The 23,173-nt window shown below is 44.2% G+C and overlaps 1 protein-coding gene across 2 annotated transcripts; it reads right to left on the reverse strand.

Moving 5' to 3' along the window:
• Positions 1-1,494: 1,494 nt before the first annotated feature.
• LOC141017816 (inverted formin-2-like) lies at positions 1,495-19,774 on the reverse strand. Of its 2 annotated transcripts, none has more exons than XM_073492577.1 (24): positions 19,610-19,774; positions 16,469-16,609; positions 16,010-16,271; positions 15,689-15,804; positions 14,096-14,255; positions 10,987-11,020; positions 10,768-10,909; positions 10,280-10,412; positions 8,957-9,571; positions 8,746-8,876; positions 8,586-8,647; positions 7,435-7,537; positions 6,890-6,975; positions 6,668-6,768; positions 6,421-6,491; positions 5,661-5,768; positions 5,455-5,525; positions 4,890-5,010; positions 4,583-4,747; positions 4,159-4,243; positions 3,771-3,893; positions 3,126-3,551; positions 2,954-3,007; positions 1,495-2,465 (listed from the first exon to the last, which is right to left on the reverse strand). In XM_073492577.1, the coding sequence occupies exons 2-23, from the start codon at positions 16,595-16,597 to the stop codon at positions 2,955-2,957; spliced, it is 3,297 nt and encodes a 1,098-aa protein (XP_073348678.1). In that variant the 5' UTR covers positions 16,598-16,609; positions 19,610-19,774; the 3' UTR covers positions 1,495-2,465; position 2,954. The 2 variants fall into 2 exon arrangements, with proteins under 2 accessions (XP_073348678.1, XP_073348677.1); XM_073492576.1 differs by having other exon boundaries at positions 2,944-3,007.
• Positions 19,775-23,173: the final 3,399 nt, after the last annotated feature.

Consider the following 23,173-nt stretch of genomic DNA (forward strand, 5'->3'; position numbering starts at 1 on the left):
CATCATCATCACTATCATGGTTCTGACCGGCTCACCTGAATCGAGCCACACCCGGGACAACACACACACACACACACACACACACACACACACACACACACACACACACACACTCTCTCTCTCTCTGGATGAACCGGAGCGGCTCGTCAGAAACATCCCGCCGGGCCTCAGCGCTTAATCCGCGGCTGCAGGCCGGACAGGAGGAGCCGCTCCGGCCTGCAGCCGCGGAGAGGAGCCGGGGACGGAGAGAGAGAGAGACAGGAGGACAGACAGACAGACAGACAGACAGACAGACAGACAGGTCCCCTCCTCCACGCCCTGTCCTCCTCCTCCTCCTCCTCCTGCAGCTCTTACCTCCGCTCCAGATGCTGCCGCCGCTTCTCTCCGCAGATTAAAGCCCGGACCGACGCGCTGCGGGGCGGACAGAGCATGAGAGGCGTCCCGGAGGCAGCGGAGCGGGTACCGGGGGTCCACAGAGCGACAGGCCGGCAGGGAGAGGCTGAGAGCGGGCACCGAATCAGATCTCTCCCGGTGAGACGGACGGTCGGTGATGCTGCTGCTGTTATGGCATCTCCGTCTCCTCCTGACGCACCAGCTGCCACCCGCTGCGTCAAGACGCACCGCCGCACCGACACCACACCGGAAGCTCCACAATAAAAGCCTCTGCATCAAGCACAAGAAAGTTACAACACGATGAAACATGAATATAAAGAGTGATTCACACACAACTTCCCTTCATTTAGACATCACGTGACTATCATCGTTCTGCTCTCACTGGTCTGTCCGCTGGGACTGTGTGCTGTGCTCTTATTGTGAAGGCCGGTTGATTTCCGGCCTGGGTGCCGGCAGTTTGACGGATCTCCAGCTGATCAACCTGCTGCAACATCAAACACACATCATCAATAATAATCAATATTATCAGCTACACTCAGGCGCATTATTATTATCATTATTAATTATTATTCATTATTTCCTGCTGCAGTCACGTGACCTGACGGGCCGACTCGTGAGAGGATGGGTCGGTTTGGGATGACGTCACCTCACCTTCACACAGAATCAGTTCACATGACATTTTAATTTAACACATGATAATTAGCTATAATTAATCCAGGAGTTAATGACGTCATGATGTCCACAACACAAACGTGAACATATTTAACACGCTGACAGCAGTTCTGACGTCATTCATCAATAATCAAAATGTTTGATTTATGTAATCAGGATGTGACCTGTGATCAGGTGTTTACTGCAGTGAAGAGGGTTTTATCAGCGCGACTGTAAACACAAGCAGATTAATGAGCAGCGCTAATTATGGACAATTACACAGGAAGTGGTCATTAGCTTTACCCCCCCCCCCCCCCACACACACAGTATGTCACGTGACTTCAGAACATTAAAATTCTCAAACACATTATAATGTGATTGTTAAAATTCAACATTTATTTTTGGTTCACTACATTTTTTTTCACGTTTTCAAACAATGCCTCCATTTTCTTTGTGCAATGCATCATGGGAGAATAAACAGTTTTCAGTCTGTTGAGTCACCATCAACACAGAACAGTCTGGTTCCAGTTCTGGACCAGCTCTGACTCAGTCTGATGTAACGTCAACATGTGACATCACAACACCATGTGACATCACAACACCATGTGACATCACAACACCATGGAGGCGTCTGGTCGTCAGAAAACAGGCAGAACTTCACAAACAAACCAAAAACTCTTCAGACCTTTGCTGAGAGCCGCTGTGACAGGAAACATACCATCACAATAAAAGAATCTGATGAAACAAAGCTAACGCGGCATCACAACATCTGGACATTGTGACATCATCAAAGTATAACCAGATAATTATCTCAAAATAAAATGATTTATCTTCTGTAACATGTGAACATTTTCTCTACTGATGAAGCTGAAGGCTTTATTTTGGAAATATGAGCATCACAAAGAGAGAAGATCTGTGGAGACTAATATATTTTATATCAATGTTTATTTCATTCAACAGTTTTCTCTGGTTGTAATGTACCATCAAATCAGCCGTCTGGATTTTTATTGATCCGTTTGATAAAATGATGACGATGATGACGACGATGAAGAAGATGATGATGATGATGATGATGATGACGATGATCTGCAGCTTCATCACTTTATAAATCATCTCTTCTTCTTCTCTCTCATGTTTTTCTTCATCCAAACATCCACATCAGACTGGATCAGACATCACGTCTACACTCACATATTTTAATATAATTCATTTAACTTCAGTAAATTAATTTCTCAGAAAGTTTCCAGCTGACAGAAACTGTAAAAAAAAAAACCCTGCTCAGGTAAACATTTGCATCCAATCAGCTGTCAGTGTGACGTTCTTACTTTAAACACTCGTCAGTTTGTTTGATTGATTTTTCGTGTTTCTGTCGTTTGGACACTCAGTCCTGTTGCCGTGGATACGAGTCCTCCTCTGGTCACCTGGAAGGGCCACAGAAGAAGAAATGAGCAGGAAACAAAACATCGTCTCACTGGTGTTTCTGCCCTAAATTCAGCCTCTCAGGTTGTGTACTGCCCCCCAATTAGCTCCACCAATCAGGTGCCTCCGTTTTCAGGCGGCTACAGTCAGCGACGTCACATAAAGACACGGACTCTGACCTGTGAAACCTCGAGGCTCTGCAGCCGATCAGAGGAAGTGTTTCATACAGGAAGTTTGTTTATCTTATGTCTGTAGGTGAAACCATAAAAACAGCAGAAACACAGATGATGATTGGCTGCAGTGACTGATGGAGAGAAAAGAGTTTGTTAGCGTGCTAGCCACGTTAGCGTCCTGTATCCTGGTTCTGGTCGCACCACGAGTGAATCTGAGCAGGAGGGTTCCTGTGTGAAGGAGGAAGGCTTCCCTGAGCCTGACGGACTAAACTCAGGGTCTGAACAGGTGCGGGATCAGTGGACTCACCTGGACTCACCTCATTGTGACACACAGCCTCTCTTCGTTTTGTGTTTGGATCCACCGTCTGCTCCTGCAGGGCCAACACATGGCCCAGTTCATTATCACAGCAACTGTGCTTTTATTTTGAAAGTCCCTCTCCACCTGTTTCAGGTGGATCAGGATCAGACTGGATCAGGATCAGACTTTACCTGCTGGTCTGGTCCTGGGCTTCTTTGCTGGTTCTTTGGGACCAGAACCTGGGTCATCGTCATGTTCTGGTGTTCTTGCTTCAAACGATGTGATCTCTTCAAACTCAGACTCCCCGTTCCTTTGCTGTCTGGAGTCCAGGTCTGGACCAGAGTCCACCTCAGATTCCTGCACTCTGGTCCCAGAGTCCTGCACTCTGGTCTGGCTCTGGTCCTCATCTTCGCCAGCGGCAGCAGCAGAGGCTTCAGAGGGGTTTGGGGTCTCTGGGGCATCAAACTCTGCTGATGCTGGTTCTCGTCTGGTTTCAGCTGATGGATCTGACGGGATCTGGATCGTCTCTGGTGGTTCTGCAGTCTTTTCTGATTGGCTGGAAACAGAAGAGTCAGGCTCGTCCACAGCCAGTGACCTCTGAATGATCGCAGGATGATCTGATGCAGAACACAAAAACATTCACAAACCCCAAAAATTAGTCCAGAACAGTCCACTACAGTTCAGCTCAGTCGACTACAGTCCAGCTCAGTCCACTACAGTCCAGAACAGTCCACTACAGTCCAGCTCAGTCCACTACAGTCCAGCTTAGTCCACTACCGTCCAGAACAGTCCACTACAGCCCAGCTCAGTCCACTACAGTCCAGCTCAGTCATCACCGTGGACTCTGCTGCCCCTCTCAGCTCTGGTTCTGGTCTTCTTCAGGTTGTAGCCCTTCCTGATCTCAGCCAGCAGGTTGTCGATGATGCAGCCTTCGTCCTGGTTGGGGACGTCCTTCCTGACTGGAGGACAGAAGACAACACTGATGACATCACATTTGAATTTGAGATATTTTGTTGATGAGATTCAGTCGTGAAATATTTATTTATGTTTTTGGTTCTGAAAATACTTTCTTCTTCTTTAAGTCATCTGCAGTTCACTTAAACAGAACCGAGCATGACGCCCTACTGACGGTCACATAACCTGCTGGGGTCAGAGGTCAGTGGCGGTCTCTTCAGACTGACTTTAAGGTGGAGATTTAAGGAGGAATTACAGTGTTTGACTCACTGATCTTGGTGGTGTCTCCTCTGAGTTTCCTGTCCTCCTCCTGCTGCTTCCTCCTTTTCTCCAGCTGACGACGACTCTCATTCTCCTGACAGACAAAATCATCATCAATCGTCAATATCATCAATAAGATCAATATCATCAACAAGATCAATATCATCAATAAGATCAATATCATCAACAAGATCAATATCATCAATAAGATCAATATCATCAACAAGATCAATATCATCAACATAACCTTATCCCGATGTAATTAGTGTTTTGATGACATTGATCTTGTTGATCTTCAATGTCATCAAAATTACATCAGGATGAGGTTATGATTATCAACACTTTTTAATTGTTGATTGCTCTCTGATTGGCTGCTGACCACGCTGCTCTCTGATTAGCTGCTGACCATACTGCTCTCTGATTGGCTACTCACCTTGATGGCTCTGAGGAACAGTCCTCTGAATGTCTTGATGGTATTGAAGAGTTCGTCGATGGAGAAGGTACTGCTGTCCTCACACAGGTAGACGGACAGATCCGTCCTCTTGTCCTCCACAGAGGACAGCAGCTGCTGCAGCTGCTCACACGCCTGTAGGCCATCCTGAAAACACACCACAGAAGAAGAAGAAGAAAACACAGATTAGGTCACAACGCTCTGACACGCTCTGATTTTAGTATTATAAAAGAAAACCAGAGAAGAAGAATAAGTCCTCCAGCAGGGGGCGCAGTCTGTTCTGTATTACCTGTATGGTGGACAGGAACTGCTCCTTCACGTCCTCCAATGAAGACAAAACTTTCTTCTCAGCGTTTTTCAGCTGTTTGATCAGAGCGTTGGTTTCAGACTGAATCGACTCCAGACTCAACCTGCAGGCACAAACACACACCTGTCCATCACCTGTCCAACCTCTGTCCAACCTGTCCATCACCTGTCCAACCTCTGTCCAACACCTGTCCAACCTCTGTCCAACATAGGTCCAATACCTGTCCAACCTCTGTCTATCACCTGTCCAACATCTGTCCAACACCTTTCCAGCCTCTGTCCTTCGCATGTCCAACACCTTTCCAGCCTCTGTCCTTCGCATGTCCAACATCTTTCCATCATCTGTCTATCACCTGTCCAACACCTGTCTATCATCTGTCCAACATCTTTCCAACATCTTTCCATCACTTGTCCTTCACCTGTCCATCACCTGTCTGTGACTTGTCCATCGTCTGTCTATCACCTGTCCAACACCTGTCTATCACCTGTCCAACACCTGTCTATCATCTGTCCAACAGAAAGTCACAGTTGAGTCTTTGACAAGTTACCCAGCAGCCTTTTCACAGATCTCCAGATCATCGGGCAGGTTCAGCAGGTCCTGATGGTTCTGCTCCACCTCCTGTCGACCACACAAACATTTATAATAAAGATTTAATCAAAACATAAAATTTAAAAACATCTGCATTCACAGAACATCAGAACCAGTGAGACCAGTGAGACCAGTGAGACCAGTAGTCTCAGTGGTCAGTGTTACCTCCAGGATGTGGTGCAGCAGGGTGATTCTGGACTTGTTGGCTTTAGTTTCTGTCAGTTTCAGCAGAGTGCTGATCTTAAAACCTTCAGCGTTCCCTGTGTGAGTCCCCTGACATGATGACATCACAGGATGACATCAGAGACAACCAGTGACATCACAGTGAGGTTACAAAAACCAACTGACCATGAGTGAAACTTTATAAAACCTGTTGATGTAATAACATACAGTACATAAGGTACACACAGTATATACAGTATATATTCAGTATATAAACTGTATATATAAACTGTATATACTGTGTATACTATATGTATACTGAGTATATACTGTATATATACTATATGTATACTGAATATATACTGTATATATACTATATGTGTACTGAATATATACTGTATATATACTATATGTATACTGACTATATACTGTATATATACTATATGTATACTGAATATATACTGTATATATACTATATGTATACTGACTATATACTGTATATATACTGTATATATACTATATGTATACTGAATATATACTGTATATATACTATATGTATACTGTATATATACTGTATATATACTGTATGTATACTGAATATATACTGTATATATACTACATGTATACTGTATATATACTGTATGTATACTGAATATATACTGTATATATACTACATGTATACTGTATATATACTGTATGTATACTGAATATATACTGTATATATAGTAAATACAGAGTTTATATATTGTGTGAAGATTCTCACATAGTTGAGAAAGTTTCCAACACTCAGGATGAGTTTACAGAAGTTGGGCAGACGAGTGCTCTCCCTCACACCTGAACACAACACAACACAACACAGTAAGACACAACAGATCATATACGATAATGTAAACTTTATCAGTTTAATTGTTTGCTTGCATGCAGCAGTGAGTATGTGTGTGTGTGTGTGTTTATATGTGTGTGTGTGTGTTTATATGTGTGTGTGTGTGTGTGTGTGCGCGTGTACAGACTGTGGCAGGCTCGGTCCAGCAGCTCAGCTTTGGGCTTCACGGTCTCCAACACACAGCTGCTCTCCTCACACAGCAACATGCACTCAATCCTCAGAGAGTAACTATAACACACACACACACACACACACACACACACACACACACACACACACAGTTTAAGACTTTTGGTCCAGGTGTGTCGGTAGTATTTCATCTGAGCAGCAGGTGGTGCTGTTGTCCTACCTGGAGACGTCCAGCAGCTGCAGGTAAAACTGATCCACTGAGGCCATCTTGTCCCGGTCTGCCAGGTGAGACTTCAGGTTCTCCACCTGAGGAGGGACAGGTGGACGAGGACAAGTCATCAACAGGTGGGCAAGAAAAACATAGGTCAATGTGACATGCGATGGACAGGTAGGACAGCAGAGAGAATTACAGGACAGGTCATTGCCAGGTGAAGGTAAGGCAGGTGAGACAGAAGCAGCAAAGGTAGGGGAATGACAGACAAGTGAAGGACATCCAGATGAAAGACAAAACACATAGGAACACACACGTGAAGAGTGAGTTGAAAGACTGGTAGTACACAGGTGTAGGACAGGTGTGGGACAGGTGTGGGACAGATGAAGGAAAGGTGTGGGACAGGTGTGGGACAGGTGTAGGACAGGTGAAGGACAGGTGTAGGACAGATGAAGGACAGGTGTGGGACAGGTGAAGGACAGGTGTGGGACAGGTGTGGGACAGGTGAAGGGCAGATGAAGGACAGGTGTGTCAGTGTCACTTTGTCTTCTGACCTCGTGTTTCTCCGGCAGCAGTTTGATCAGCTGTTTCAGGACCTCCACGTCAAACTTGGACCTGTCTCCTCTCCGGATCAGAGACACAAAGTCCTCATGGGAGCTGCAGGAGAGACAGACAGGTGAGACAGGTTAGACAGATGAGACGTGTAAATGACAAGGAAGACATGTATGAACAGGTAGGACAGATAAAGAAAATGGCTGAGGGACAGGTATGGCAGATAAAGAACAGGTCAAGGACAGGTGAGGTGTGAAGTTTAGATAGAAGACACGTAAGAGAGGTAAAAGACAAGGGAAGGGACACCTGAGGTAGGTGGAGGAAAACCAGGACAGATAAAAAGGCCAGGTGCAGCACAGGTGAAGACGGGTAGTACAGGTGAGACATGAAGGGGGGAAACGAAGGACAGGTGAGAGACAGGTTATGGACAAAGAGGACTCATAAATGGACAAGTGAGGGTTAGGGTTAGAACAAATGCTTGCAGCACAGGTGATGCAGGTTAAAGACAGGTGACACGTGAGAGACATGTAGGACAACAGGGACAGATGAAATACAATGGAGAGCTTATGTGCAGGTAAGACAGGTGAGACCTGAGGAGGACAGGTGAGACAGGTGGGAAAGTGAATGATAGGCAGGTAAAAGTTGGATGTAAAAGCACAGGTGGAGGACAGGTGAGACAGATGCATTAAAAGTTAGGCAGGTAGAGGGCAGAGAGAGCAGAACAGGTAAGAGGACAGGTGAAATACAGGTGAAGACTGGACGGACAAACCATGTGGGATAGTTTAAGGACAGGTGGAGGACAGGTGGAACAGGTGGGAGGACAGGTGGAGGACAGGTGCAACAAGAGGGACAAGTAAAGGACAGGTGTAGAACAGAACAGGTAGACAGAATAAATACAGGTAGACAAAAAAATATACAATTAAAGGACAGGTGAGACAGGTGTGATGCGAACACAGGTGAGACAGGTAACATAACCTCTGTGATGAAGCAGACAGGTAGAGCAGGAAGCAGAGACAGGTAAAGACTGTCAGACTCCTGCTGCTACAGACCTGTCCTGTGGACAGTTCACCTGTCCTTCACCTGTGTCAGTGATGTCACTGCAAAGGTGTGTTTCTATTGGCTGACCAACTGACTGAGAAGAAGCATTAGTCACCATTTGAACTGCTTCAGGAAGATGTTGAGGTTGAGGCTTTTCTTTGCATCGATGAAGGAAATCTGAGGACAGAAAGACATTCATGCTGCTGTCTGTCCAACATGTCACTACAGTCTGAACTCTAATTGATTGGCTGCAGGGTGAGAGGAGACTGTCAGACCTCTTTAGGCTCCGTCTTGGCTTTGGTTCTGGTCTTGGTCTCAGTTGGAGGGAGACTGAAGAGCTGCTCGATGCTGCAGTAATCTGGTTCCACTGAATCTGAAGACGCTGAAGTCCACAAGGACTGCTGAGCTACAGAGAGACAGACGTATGAATACCAGAGTCCTGGACCTGACCCGGTCCATATAGGACGGCCGGCATAACTCACTCACCTGCCACGGCTCTGGACGGGAGCTTCTGCCAGTTCAGCTTCTTCATCCGGAGGGTGGGGCAGGGGGTGGAGCTTCTCAGAGGGGTGGGACTGTAGTACGACTTGCTCAGACCTGGAGCCACCTGAGCTGAGATGATGTCACCTGGAGGAGGAGGAGGGGGAGGAGGTCCCATACCAGGTAAGGTAGGTGGAGGAGGAGGTCCCATACCAGGCAAAGGAGGTGGAGGAGGAGGTCCCATACCAGGTAAGGTAGGTGGAGGAGGAGGTCCCATACCAGGCAAAGGAGGTGGAGGAGGAGGTCCCATACCAGGTAAGATAGGTGGAGGAGGAGGTCCCATACCAGGCAAAGGAGGTGGAGGAGGAGGTTCCATACCAGTCAAAGGAGGAGGTGGAGGAGGTACCATACCAGGCAAGGGAGGTGGAGGAGGAGGGGGAGGAGATTGAGAAGACACTGCTGAAGTGTCAGCTGTGAAGGTGTCTTTGATGATGTGCTCTGATTGGCCAGGAGGTTTGTCTGAGAGTTGAGTCTGCACCGCCCTGTCAATGGTTCGGATCCGCTGATTAGCTAAGAGCGACTTTTGGGGGAGGAGCCGCTCCAGTAGACGGTTTGCTGAATCTACGTCAGCAACAAAAACAAAGGACATTGTGGAGGAGAATTAGATCCCAGATCTCCTCGGATCAGGTCTCAACTCATCAGAACCATGTGGACCCATAAAGACCTCTCTGATGAAGACGGATAATGACTAATGCCAGGTTCAGACAGGACGCTGAAGCGCCGTGATTAGCTGCGAAGCGCCGAGGAGCGGAGCCATTTTTGCTTCGGCGCCCATGTTAACCAATTGTGTCGTTCACATAAGTAGCGCAGTGGCGCTCTGCTCCACTGCCGGCGCGTGCCGTGCAGCGATCGTTTCGGCGTCTGGTCTATTTTTTTCGCGTGCCGCGGCCGAATGTGTCAAGCCGGGCAGGAAGTCAAACAAAGCAACAATGAGAGAATCCGGTCGATTTTCAAAATAAAACACATTTCAAAATACAACTATTTTCGATAATTAAACACCCGATTGACAGAAAACTACTCATTACTATGAAGTGGACATACATTTACAGTTGTCAGGAAAACATGGCGTCGTAATTTTATGCGGTTATTTACTTTCCTATGGTGAAAAACAGCTCCAAGTGTGACTACAGAACAGCTGAGGAGCAGAGCCGTTTGCCCCCGGAGCGGAGAAATTCGTGTGTGGTGTGAACAGAAGGGCCGTGGCGTCCTGTCTGAACCTGGCATTATATTCTTTTATCAACATTCAACATAAGAGAGGATCCAACTTACGGTCCTGAGACAGAAGGGTGGCTCGGTCAGCCAGCAGCTCCAGAGCTAACCAGACATCAGCTCTGTCTGGATCCACCAACAGCAAGGCCTGAAGGATGGACAGCAGCTGGACTGAGGACGGACTCCTGGACATCTGGACAGAGAAGGAGGGTGGAGACCAGGTTCACAGTTGGACAGGTGTTGATGTTGTAGGTGGAGGTGTTGCAGGTGAAGGTGTTGCAGGTGAAGGTGTTGTAGGTGGAGGTGTTGCAGGTGAAGGTGTTGCAGGTGGAGGTGTTGCAGGTGAAGGTGTTGTAGGTGGAGGTGTTGCGGGTGAAGGTGTTGCAGGTGGAGGTGTTGCAGGTGTTGATGTTGTAGGTGGAGGTGTTGCAGGTGAAGGTGTTGCAGCTGGAGGTGTTGTAGGTGTTGATGTTGTAGGTGGAGGTGTTGCAGGTGAAGGTGTTGTAGGTGGAGGTGTTGTAGGTGTTGATGTTGTAGGTGGAGGTTACCTTAGTGAACAGCGAGCTGAACACCTGCTGGTGGCTGCTCATGTCAATGCCTCCGTACAGTCTCTCCATCTCCTCCTCGTCCTCCCTCAAAGAGTCCTCAAACGCATCACACTGGATGTTCAGGTACTCGTCCTCCGTTTCCCTGGAGACAGGCAGAGATGGAAGTCACAGACTGACAGACATGTTGATTATTGATTATTGATAAAAACTGATCAGTACCTCAGTCTGGGCAGGAGATCCAGCAGCTGCAGGCCTGAAACAACAAACATGTCAGTCAGAAAATCTGATTGTACGATCTCCACGACAACAGAATAAAAACATGTTCTCACTGATCTATGGGCCGGACATGATTCAGTAATGACATCACAACCACCTGTCACCACCTGCTGACCTCAACGACAAACATCAACCATGTGGAGAGAAATCTTTGATCTCCTCAACATAGACTCAGCTGTGAAATCTGCTCCGTCAGAAAACTCCTGCTGAGAGTGAATATAAATAAACCTGCTGGTCCTGATAACATCTCTGGTTGTTATTAAAACCAGCTGATCAGCTCACTCTGGCAGCAGACTGTTCCCTCCTGCCTCCATCGTTCCTCTTCCTGAACAGTCTGCTGTGTCGAGTCTTAATGGCGGCCTGTGGATCTCACCATCATCCTGATCAAGTGCTTGAGAAACTGGTTCTCCAGCACATAAAGACAACATCCCTGCCAGCCTGGACCCTCACCGGTATGCTTTCAGAACCAACAGATCAACAGAGGATGTCATATCCACTGCCCTCCACTCAGTCTGCACACAGCTGCAGTAATATTCAGCTTGGCATTCAACTCAATCTCACCATGAAGCTGACTGGAAACTAAACACTCTGCAACTGGATACTGGACTTCCTCTCAATCAGACCCCAGAGAGTTCTGATTGGCTGTCACACCTCCTCTATGTTAGTGCTCAACACCGAAGCTCCGCCCCCTGCTGTTTACTCTGTACACCATGACTCCAGACATCAGGACGACTCTTAGTGAAGTATGAGGACCGTGCACAGAGAACAATGTACTGCTCAACGTCATTAAACCAAGGAGAAACAGAAGTATCTGCTGCCGCCTGACAACAGATACAGAAGTATCTGCTGCCACCTGACAACAGATACAGAAGTATCTGCTGCCGTACCACCAGACTACAGAGCAGCTTCACTCATCAGGCTCAGAGACCCCTGAACTCATCCTACACCACATACAGTCCTGCTCACCATTATTAGCACCCATAAAGTTTAAGTACATAATGTGGAATATCTTCTGAAAAAAATGAATCAAGTGAAACACTTCTTTTCTATAGAGAACTTGTGTTTGATACAAAAGAGCAAATGATAAACAACAATTTAAAACAATAAACAATGGGAGGAAAAAATAGAAAACCTTAAAGCTTGCTGTGTCACTGGTATTGGCACCCTTTGCTGTAAATCAGTATGGAAACACATTGTGTTCACAAATGAGAAATCACCTATGATAAATTGTCTGTGCCCATGTGACATGAATTAGCCAATGAATGATGACTTCCCTGTTTTAAAAAGCCATCTGTTATCCCCTGTTCCTTTGTCACAATGGTGAAGACAAAGGAGCTGTCTGAGGACATCAGAAGTGCGATAATTGGCAAACACAAGACCTCCAAAGGGTATAAGGCCATCTCCAAAGACCTTGGTGTCCCTGTTTCAACAGTGCGTAATGTTATTAAGAAGTTTGCCAAGCATGGAACTGTCAAGAACCTCCCTGGGCGTGGGGGGAAGAGAAAAATTGATGAGAGAAGTCTTCGAAAGTTGGTGCAAATGGTGGAAAAAACACCACGTCAAACATCCAAAGACCTGAAGGCCAACCTGGAACAGTCTGGAGTCATGGTTTCAACAAGTACCATACGCTGCACACTAAACCAAACAGGGCTTCATGGGCGAAGGCCAAGGAAGACATCACTGCTGAGGAAAAGACATAAAAAGGAACAACTAATCTTTGCCAAAGAGTACCTGGACAAACCACAATCCTTCTGGGAAAATGTTCTGTGGACAGATGAAACAAAAATAGAGCTTTTTGGCAATGCACACCAACAGTTTTTTTATAGACGACGCAATGAAGCCTACAAGGAAAAGAACACCCTACCAACAGTTAAGCATGGTGGAGGATCCATAATGCTGTGGGGCTGCTTTGCTGCATCTGGTACTGGAGGCCTTGACCGTATCACAGGAATCATGAAATCAGAGAATTATCAAGAGATTTTAGAGCGAAATGTCCTACCCAGTGTAAGAAAACTTGGTTTGAGTCGAAGATCATGGGTCCTCCAGCAAGACAAAGACCCAAAGCACACATCCAAAAGCACGCAGGAATGGTTGAAAAGGAAAAAATGGACTGTTTTAAAATGGCCAGCCATGAGTCCTGATCTCAATCCGATTGAAAATCTTTGGTATGAGCTGAAATCTGCCATTGGGGAAAAGAAACCTGCAAACGTTCAAGAGCTTGAACAATTTGCAAAGACAGAGTGGGAGAAAATACCAGCTGAGAAGTGCAAGAAGCTTATAGAAGCGTATAAGAAACGTTTGGAGGCTGTCATCACTGCCAAAGGGTGTGCAACCAGATATTAAAGAGGGGTGCCATTATTGCTGCACATGCTGTTTTTTCTGTTTCTTCTTTGAAATTACAATATGTAAGTTGAAAAAACAATTTTCTTTGTTAAATTACTTTGGACCTCCAATTAAAAGATCCTGATGATATAAATTTGGTACATTTCCATTTATTTCTGACGATACTGTAGAGGTTATGCAAAAAATGAAGGGGTGCCAATAATGGTGAGCAGGACTGTAAAGTAGTAGTTTGTCCTGTATGTCACCTGGGACACAGAGGGACTCACCTGAGCCTGATTTTGACAATTTTCATGAGTGTTCCTGAACAGAAGGTTTTGAAGTGTCGCTGGACATCTTGAAGAATGCTGTTTTATCGCAGACACAATCTGATTGGTTGGTCACTTTATGGAGACATCTGGTCACCATGGAAACGACTGAAACCTCATGTTGAAGCATGACTTGAACATGTTGCCTTGTTGATTTCTGTCAAACGACACTCAACAAAAGTGTTTGCCGTCCTGCCATAACTAGGGCTTGACTGACCCGGAAACCAGCAGCAGCCACCTGAACCTTCGTCTCCTCTCAGAACACTTCAGCTTCTGCTGCTTCCTTTAAATGAATTCAATAACTTGTATTATTACTGTTGTTGTTCAGAGTATAAATGTTTAATATATCAGTGTTTTGATTATTATTCCAGTCAGGTGTGTCAGTGTCGTCAGTGATGTCGTACCGATGAACTCCTGTCGCACTCGCTCTCTCTTCCTCAGGTCTTTTTGTCCAAACACGAGCACGTTGATGACACTCATCAGCGTCACCATGTACGGGATGTTATCGGTGCTGTGGAGCTCGTTCATGATCACACTGAAGCGATACTGCTGCTTCTTCACACTCTGCACACAAACAACAACACAACCAGGGACAACTTCAATGTTTAACTCTGGGAGTCAGACTCACAGGTTCACTCAAAGTTTAAATATCTATAAACGATATGAAAATTAAAACTCCTCTATAAGCTGTAAGTGTTTGTTGAGTCTCTGCTCAGCTGAAAGAGGAGCACATGTTTCATTTTTGTCAACGGTTTTGCATTTTTTGGAACAGATATAGTTTTAGTAGGACGGGCGAGTGGGCAGGTGGGTTCTTGCCCACATGATGAAGGTGAGGGACGGTATCCCATCATGCCTCAGTTCTGGGTTCAGAGCAGGATAAACAAGTCTGGGCGAGGTCAGGAGCACTGATGTGAGGTGTTTGTTCTGAGTGTTATCTGCAGTCACACCCTGCTGGTTCACTCTCACTGATCTCTGATAAGAAATGTTTCTCTCTCAGTTGGACTCAGACGTGCAGCAGTGACACCGACGTCTGTGTTCTGACAGAACCTGTTGGATTTACTTCTGTTTAAAGATGTTTTCAGCTCTAAAGACGAACAAAATGTGCAAAATAACACAGTCAATGAACTGGACCTGTGAGCAGGTTTACCGAGGCTTTAAGAGTATAACATATTAAAAGCGCCTGCAGTGATGCTAGCAGCTCTGTGAGGCTCAGAGTCCAGCTGAGTCTGATGTGATGTAGACACATCAAGACACGTCTCCATCCATGGAGCTGCTAGTGTAGTTAAACTAAAATAATACAAATGATAATGAGCACTTTTGGTGGTAATTAAAGGAACACTTCCCAAAAAATTTAGCTGCTAGGCTCAAAGTTTTAACATGCACTGCAGTGAAGACTTCATGTTAATAAAGGGTTAAATCTGGTCTCCTCAGATCAGGTTGATCTCTGTGATCACAGCAGACGAGCTGCATGGAGACATCTGATGTTTAAATCATCTCCAGCTGCTTCAGCTGTTCAGCAGAACGCTGCAACTCTGTTTTACTGTGAAGCTCCAGAAATGTTCTGTGGACTACGAGACTTCACCTGACTTTATATCATCAGGAGGAGATGATGGCTGAGCCTGACTTTATATCATCAGGAGGAGATGATGGCTGAGCCTGACTTTATATCATCAGGAGGAGATGATGACTGAGCCTGACTTTATATCATCAGGAGGAGATGATGGCTGAGCCTGACTTTATATCATCAGGAGGAGACGATGGCTGAGCCTGACTTTATATCATCAGGAGGAGATGATGGCTGAGCCTGACTTTATATCATCAGGAGGAGATGATGGCTGAGCCTGACTTTATATCATCAGGAGGAGATGATGGCTGAGCCTGACTTTATATCATCAGGAGGAGATGATGGCTGAGCCTGACTTTATATCATCAGGAGGAGATGATGGCTGAGGTAACTGTGAACTGTTCCTTTAAGGTGGAGGTCAGCTGTAGCTCACCTTGTAGTGGTCGAGGGCGTCCAGGCCAAGGTGGTGTCCCTGAGGGTCAAACAGAGCGAGAGCTGCCAGCAGGTCAAACACCTGCATCTTCACCATGACGTTAGATGTGTCCAGAGCTGAGGACACACAGGGAGACAGGTGAGCACAGGTCAGGTGTCTCCAACAACCAATAGGAACAGAGAACATGAAAACATGAGTCAGGAACCAAAGAAGAAGGAAGGACTCCTGTTGACAGAAAGGGTCTCTTATGTCCTCCTGAGTAAGGACTTGTCACCATGGAGACAACAGAAGGACCAATGGAAGGTGACCTGATGCACCCACCCTGGGCCAGGGTCCTGACATAGTCCTGGTTGTCCAGGATGAAGTGCAGTCCTTCAGACGAGTTCATGACTGCTCGGATGCAGGCGACGCAGGTCAGCTGCAGCAGAGCGTCGGCGATACGAGAGCAGCTGCGACCGGACAGTCGCTCCAACGCCTCCATCAGCAGGTCCAGACCCCGCAGCTCCAGGAACTGCACCATCCACGCCTGATCACTCGCCTCCAACCGCCGCCGCAGGCCAGAGTAGTTCACCACTGTGGGAACCTGCAGGGGACAGGGAGACGTCAGAGACAGGAGGTCAGAGACAGGAGGTCAGAGACAGGAGGTCAGAGACAGGAGGTCAGAGACAGGAGGTCAGAGACAGGAAGTCAGAGACAGGAGGTCAGAGACAGGAGGTCAGAGACAGGAAGTCAGAGACAGGAAGTCCTTCCTGCAGTGTCCACCAGGGAGCAGCGCTGTACCTGCAGCAGGCGGATGCAGAGTTCGGGGTCGGCGTTCTCCAGATTCGCCTCCAGCTCGGCGTCAGGGTCGTGGGCGGGACTTCCTGTCATACGGTCCTTCACTGCCTCCCATTTTGTTTTGGCTGCCATGACGACGAGAAGCTGCAGAGACGAGACAGAAGGTTTTTATTGATCCTGAAACAACCAATCAGCTGCCACCTGTTGGGCAGTGATAGGATGATTGAAACAATCTTCAGTATTGATTAATGTCTGCTGGTCTCAGACGACTCAGCCCCAAACTGTGAAATACTCCTTTATCTCTTCAAATGTCCCACAGCACAAAGACATCGTCCCCTGAGCTGACAGGACATCTGGTCAACAAACACACACTAATAACACAACGATAACACAACGATAACACAACGATAACACAACAACAACACAACAATAACACAACAACAACACAACGATAACACAACAATAACACAACAATAACACAACGATAACACAACGATAACACAACAACAACACAACGATAACACAACAATAACACAACGATAACACAACAATAACACAACAACAACACAACGATAACACAACAATAACACAACAACAACACAACGATAACACAACGATAACACAACAACAACACAACGATAACACAACAATAACACAACAATAACACAACGATAACACAACGATAACACAACGATAACACAACAACAACACAACGATAACACAACAATAACACAACAATAACACAACGATAACACAACGATAACACAACAATAACACAACAATAACACAACAATAACACAACGATAACACAACGATAACACAACAATAACACAACGATAACACAACGATAACACAACAACAACACAACGATAACACAACAATAACACAACGATAACACAACAATAACACAACAACAACACAACGATAACACAACGATAACACAACGATAACACAACAACAACACAACGATAACACAACAATAACACAACGATAACACAACAACAACACAACGACAACACAACGATAACACAACGATAACACAACAACAACACAACAATAACACAACGATAACACAACAACAACACAACGATAACACAACAATAACACAACAACAACACAACGATAACACAACGATAACACAACAACAACACAACGATAACACAACGATAACACAACAACAACACAACAATAACACAACGATAACACAACGATAACACAACGATAACACAACGACAACACAACGATAACACAACGATAACACAACGATAACACAACAATTACACAACGATAACACAACAATAACACAACAATAACACAACGATAACACAACGATAACACAACGATAACACAACGACAACGACAACACAACGATAACACAACGATAACACAACGATAACACAACAACAACACAACGATAACACAACGATAACACAACAATAACACAACGATAACACAACAATTACACAACGATAACACAACGATAACACAATGATGACACAACAACAACACAAAGATAACACAACAACAACTTTATGAAATAATCACATGAATAAAAACTGATGATATAAGTGTAAATGTGAAATCTCTGCTCAGTCTTATTTGATTCCTGGAGAATATTTTATTATTATAATTAATATATTTATGTGTTTTCTTGTAATGACAGAACTTTGTTGTTTTCTCATCAGAATGTGACACATGAATGAGTCACAGATTCAAACCAGCAGAGTGCTGATGGAGACTTTAACAATAATCTGATAACAGTGAAGAAGATGAGTATTTGTATCAGCTGATCTGACACACACACACACACACACACACACACACACACACACAAACTCATTGTTTTAGTGTGTGTGTTGATGGTATGTGAGTGTATAAAGGAGTCTTTATGTGCAGTTCAACTCTGCTTCAGTCTGTTGGCACTTTAACTGATTTTGTTTCTGCTGGTTGTGCTTTATTTAAAACAGTGACAGCAGGTCAGAGGTTAGACAGTGACAGCAGGTCAGAGGTCAGAGGTTAGACAGTGACAGCAGGTCAGAGGTTAGACAGTGACAGCAGGTCAGAGGTTAGACAGTGACAGCAGGTCAGAGGTTAGACAGTGACAGCAGGTCAGAGGTTAGACAGTGACAGCAGGTCAGAGGTTAGACAGTGACAGCAGGTCAGAGGTCAGAGGTTAGACAGTGACATCAGGTCAGAGGTTAGACAGTGACAGCAGGTCAGAGGTTAGACAGTGACAGCAGGTCAGAGGTTAGACAGTGACAGCAGGTCAGAGGTCAGAGGTTAGACAGTGACAGCAGGTCAGAGGTTAGACAGTGACAGCAGGTCAGAGGTCAGAGGTTAGACAGTGACAGCAGGTCAGAGGTCAGAGGTTAGACAGTGACAGCAGGGGTTACTTCATGTTTACTGACTGAGTGAGGACGGACACTGACAGCAGACTGAAGTCAGCTCAGGGTTTAACATCGTCAGTGTTTTCTTGTGGTTCATGTGTCCCTCAGTGTTTGATCACTGAGTGTTAACTGAGATTATTCACTGTGTTATCAGAAGGTGTTGAGCTGCTGCTTATCTGTGACACACCCAGCAGGCTCCTTACACCCTCCTCTCTACCAATCACACCAGACTCCCTTCAAAACTCCCTCGATTTAATGTCTCTTTGCACTTAAGCAGAAACACACATACTGTAGAATATAGATTTAAATAATATCGACACACGGACAGTACTCTGCTGAACTCTGGATAGAAAGATTCATCAAAACGATTTTAATTTCTATTAAACGTCAGTTTTGTTGATGTCACTGTGTAAGTGACGCAGTGGTCTGTAGACCTCGGTGGTAGACTCGGATCGTTTCAGTAGTAAAACAAAAAGCAGAATATTTTCACTTAAATCAGAATGTGTGACTGATTTAACACATGCCGAATAACAGTGTGGTCAATACTGATCCAGGAGGTGTTTTCCGTTTAAATGAATGGAGAGGTACGTGAAGCCTGCGATCAATAGAGTTTTAAATTTACTATTTTTCAGACGAAGTTCAGCACATCGGGACTAAACGTTTCACCATCACATAAGACTTTTCTTATAACTGACAGATTTGTTCACATGAACTCTGAACTTAAGTCTGAACTTTAATTCTGACTCTTTAAACTCACTGCGACACGAAGGTCAGCGGGAGAAGAGCTCACATGGATCCGTACCGTGATGAGCGGAGGGCGGCGGGACTCTGCGCGGCTGCTCGGTCAAACGTCCATCAGCATTAAATCACTTTAATTCACTTTACATCAGCTGGACTCAGATGGAGCTCCAGCTGCAGACACATGAACAGACGTTAAACTGGTCTCCAGTGAATCACAGCCTGCGGGCGGACACTGTCCTCTAACACGTCCGCCCGATGTGGGCGGGGTCAGAGGTCACGGTACCAGCCGTCACGGAGGTTACTACTGTGACTCCAGTTCTGTGATGTAAGGATGTTTTCCTGGTGTTTGTGTGATATCAGCACAGCTCTGTTATAAAGTAAAATGTAACATATCAACCAACCAACCAACCATATCAAACCTGGTCCAGTTACAGACTGCACCAGGTTTTGGATCTGATTGGACCGGAACAGGCTGACAACCTTCACATGTAGCCACATGTGGTCACCTGAATTTGTTTGAGATCTGGACACAGATTAAGTGTTGGGGTGTATATTATATTATATATCATACCAGAACTGGTGAGAAAATGGTTCCTAAACAGATATTTATTTAATTTTCAGAGTAAATTATTAACATTTTATAGTTGTACTTGTTGTTGTTGTTGTTGTTGTTATTTTAGTAAAGGTTTCTCTCAGTTGGACGATAATATCAGCACATCTTGTATCAGACAATAAAGACTAAAATAAAATGTCTGCATTCATCTGAAGTAAAAAGCTGATGTGACAGGTGAGTCAGGAGTTCACACGTCATGTGATTTAAACAGAGTTCACACGTCATGTGAACACCTGACAAAGTATTTTTTGGTGAAAGTAGTAGTGAAAGTATTGTATTTAACGTGTGCGTCTGCCCGACAACACCAGAATGGCACACTGTTATAATAATTACATCACAGGGAAGAATTATGTCTTAAAACTAAATATGTGTTTATATTGGAATCAATATCTGCAATCAGCCAAAGAGACATGAAGAATATAATATAATATATCTAATATCTCCTGAAAGTGTTGACTCGGTGACCTCACAACGATCTTTCTGACAATAAAACAGAAATAATTCAATATACTTTACTTTTAATATATTTTATTAACACATTTAATATGTTATTAAACTAAACTGAGCTCTAATTCATCTGTTCATTAATGTATTGATGACAGACACAGTGATGACGTCATTGATCTGCTGTAGCTGTGTGCTGTACGTGGCTGCCATGGCAACAAGAACAAAAAAGAGTTTAGGACATGCGTAGTGCAACCTATAGTGTTGGCGGGCTTTTCTTCTTCTTCTTCTTCTTCTCCTTCTTCTTCTTCTTCTTCTTCTTCTTCTTCTTCTTCTTCTTCACCTGCTGTCATGTAAAGTGCTCTGTAAAGTTCACCGTCCTACACTTAATGATAATAATGATTATAATAATATCGATGTATTGATTTATGATAAAGTTATGATCATGTCCTGACGGCCGTCTGTCAGTTTGAATTCAGTCTGTCTGAGTATCTGTTAGCTGGTACACATTAACGTGGAGGTCAGACTATAATAATGTACTGAATATTATTATATAAATTAAAGTCAGTGTCAGTAGTTAAAGTTTAAACATGAAACGTTTAACGAGTTTTTCTGTATTTTTTTCATCTTCCTACAATGTGAAGTTTTTCCAGTCACTTCTTTTCTTCTTTTTACCTGCATTAATTAAAGAAATATTTGGATTATATTCTATAAAACAAGCTGCTTAATTAATGACAACGATGTTGTTTTATTAAATCATTAACGCTTGTTAACAGTTGATTAAACTAGCTCTAATTAAAGTTGTCAGATTTCCACACTGAGGTCTGATGTTAGCAGCAGATTGAGTTTTATTCAGCGCAGACTATGTAAAATGTATTGAACTGGGTTTATTTCAGGCTCCATTTTGTTACTGGGCTCCTTACTTAAAGCAGTATGTACTGTGTGATTGTGGCGGGTTTCAACACTTGGAGAATAATGTATTTTTTAAATTAATGATGGACAGTAAAAATTAGGGCTCAACTTTTATATATTTTTGAGGGCTGATATTGATTATTAGGGGTCGATAATCGAGGGCGATATTCAGCATCTTTCTGATTATTGGTACCTGAAAAATGTGCTACTTTGGCTCTGATGCAGCTTCCTGATGATGACAGCTAGTTATTCATTTCTCATGAAGTTTCTTTTCTTTTTCATGTTGAGTTTATAAAATATATGATGTAATGTTTTAGATACAACTAATGAACACTATATAAAGTACTTTACCTAAATAGTTTTTCTTTTAGCAGCCGCCACATTAATGCTGCGTACACAATAATGAATCCGTGTTATTTTAATATGATGTCTTACAGACTGAGTTCTTTCTTCTGTCGTTGAGTACTTTTACTTTAGATACTTTAACTTAAGTATATATTGCTGCTAATACCCTTAAAGTCAGAGATGGAACACAGGATTTTAACTTGCAGTGGAGTCATTTTAACTCTTCACATTTTTACTTAAGTAAAGCCTCTGAATACTCGATCTGCCCAGGATACAAACATTATATTATCACTGGATTCACCTAATCAAATATACAGACTCTGACTGTTCATTGTCTTGTTGGTGTGAATTATTTTCATACAGAATAATATAATAATGTTCCTCCCTGTTAACTTGTTGAATCTTTGGTTTCCTCTTTTTATGTCTCTTTCAGATCCGTCCAGATCCTGTCGACAGCTGGAACGAGCTCCTCTGTGTAAGTACTTACAATTTGATTTTCTGTCTCATCCATGTGTGAATACAGAGCTGACCTCAGGATATGAAATCAGAGTGTGATGTGTCTTATTATTAATGTGGATCAGTCTGAGTTTGAGTCCATGTGGTCAGAGTGTCCTGAGGAAACATCGGTCCGTTGATATTATACCCACACTTCATACAGACGTCTTTTGATGTTTTATTTGTGCGTTCTCTCTGTTGCTTCAGCAGACACGGTGAACACAACACCAAGATAACAAACATGGAAGGTCCAGAACATAAATCTCCTGCTCACTGTTGAAGTCCTCCAGCTAGTGTCCATTGATAATCAGTCTGAAACACGTGAGCTCAACAGAAATGTGCTGAAACCAAATAACAAGTGAAAGATAATCACCGTGTGTGCCTCTTGGACCACCTGTAGAAGTGCTGTGGTGCTGTGTGCTCTTGATCTGCAGCCACGTTGTTCTGACCCAGAATTCTACTAACACGTCATCGCATTTCCCACAATGCCCTTCACTGAACTCTGCTCTTGTTACATTCTGCAGTAAAATAAACCCTTACAGGAAACAGTACATTTAATCAAACATTTTAAGGTGGTACCGTTTAGACACACTTCTTATCAATGTTTGAACTTTTTAACACTTTATTTATTACATTTTAATACAGTTAAATGACTACATGAACTCAAATAATCATGAATTTATGACTGAAGCAAACACAATTATCTCACAGGTCAGGTGGGTCCAGCACTTCTTCATGAGGAGTTCACTGCTCTATTCAAGAAGAATAACA

Source organism: Pagrus major, chromosome 22, assembly GCF_040436345.1.
Source record: "Pagrus major chromosome 22, Pma_NU_1.0".
In the NCBI taxonomy this organism is placed as follows: domain Eukaryota; kingdom Metazoa; phylum Chordata; class Actinopteri; order Spariformes; family Sparidae; genus Pagrus; species Pagrus major.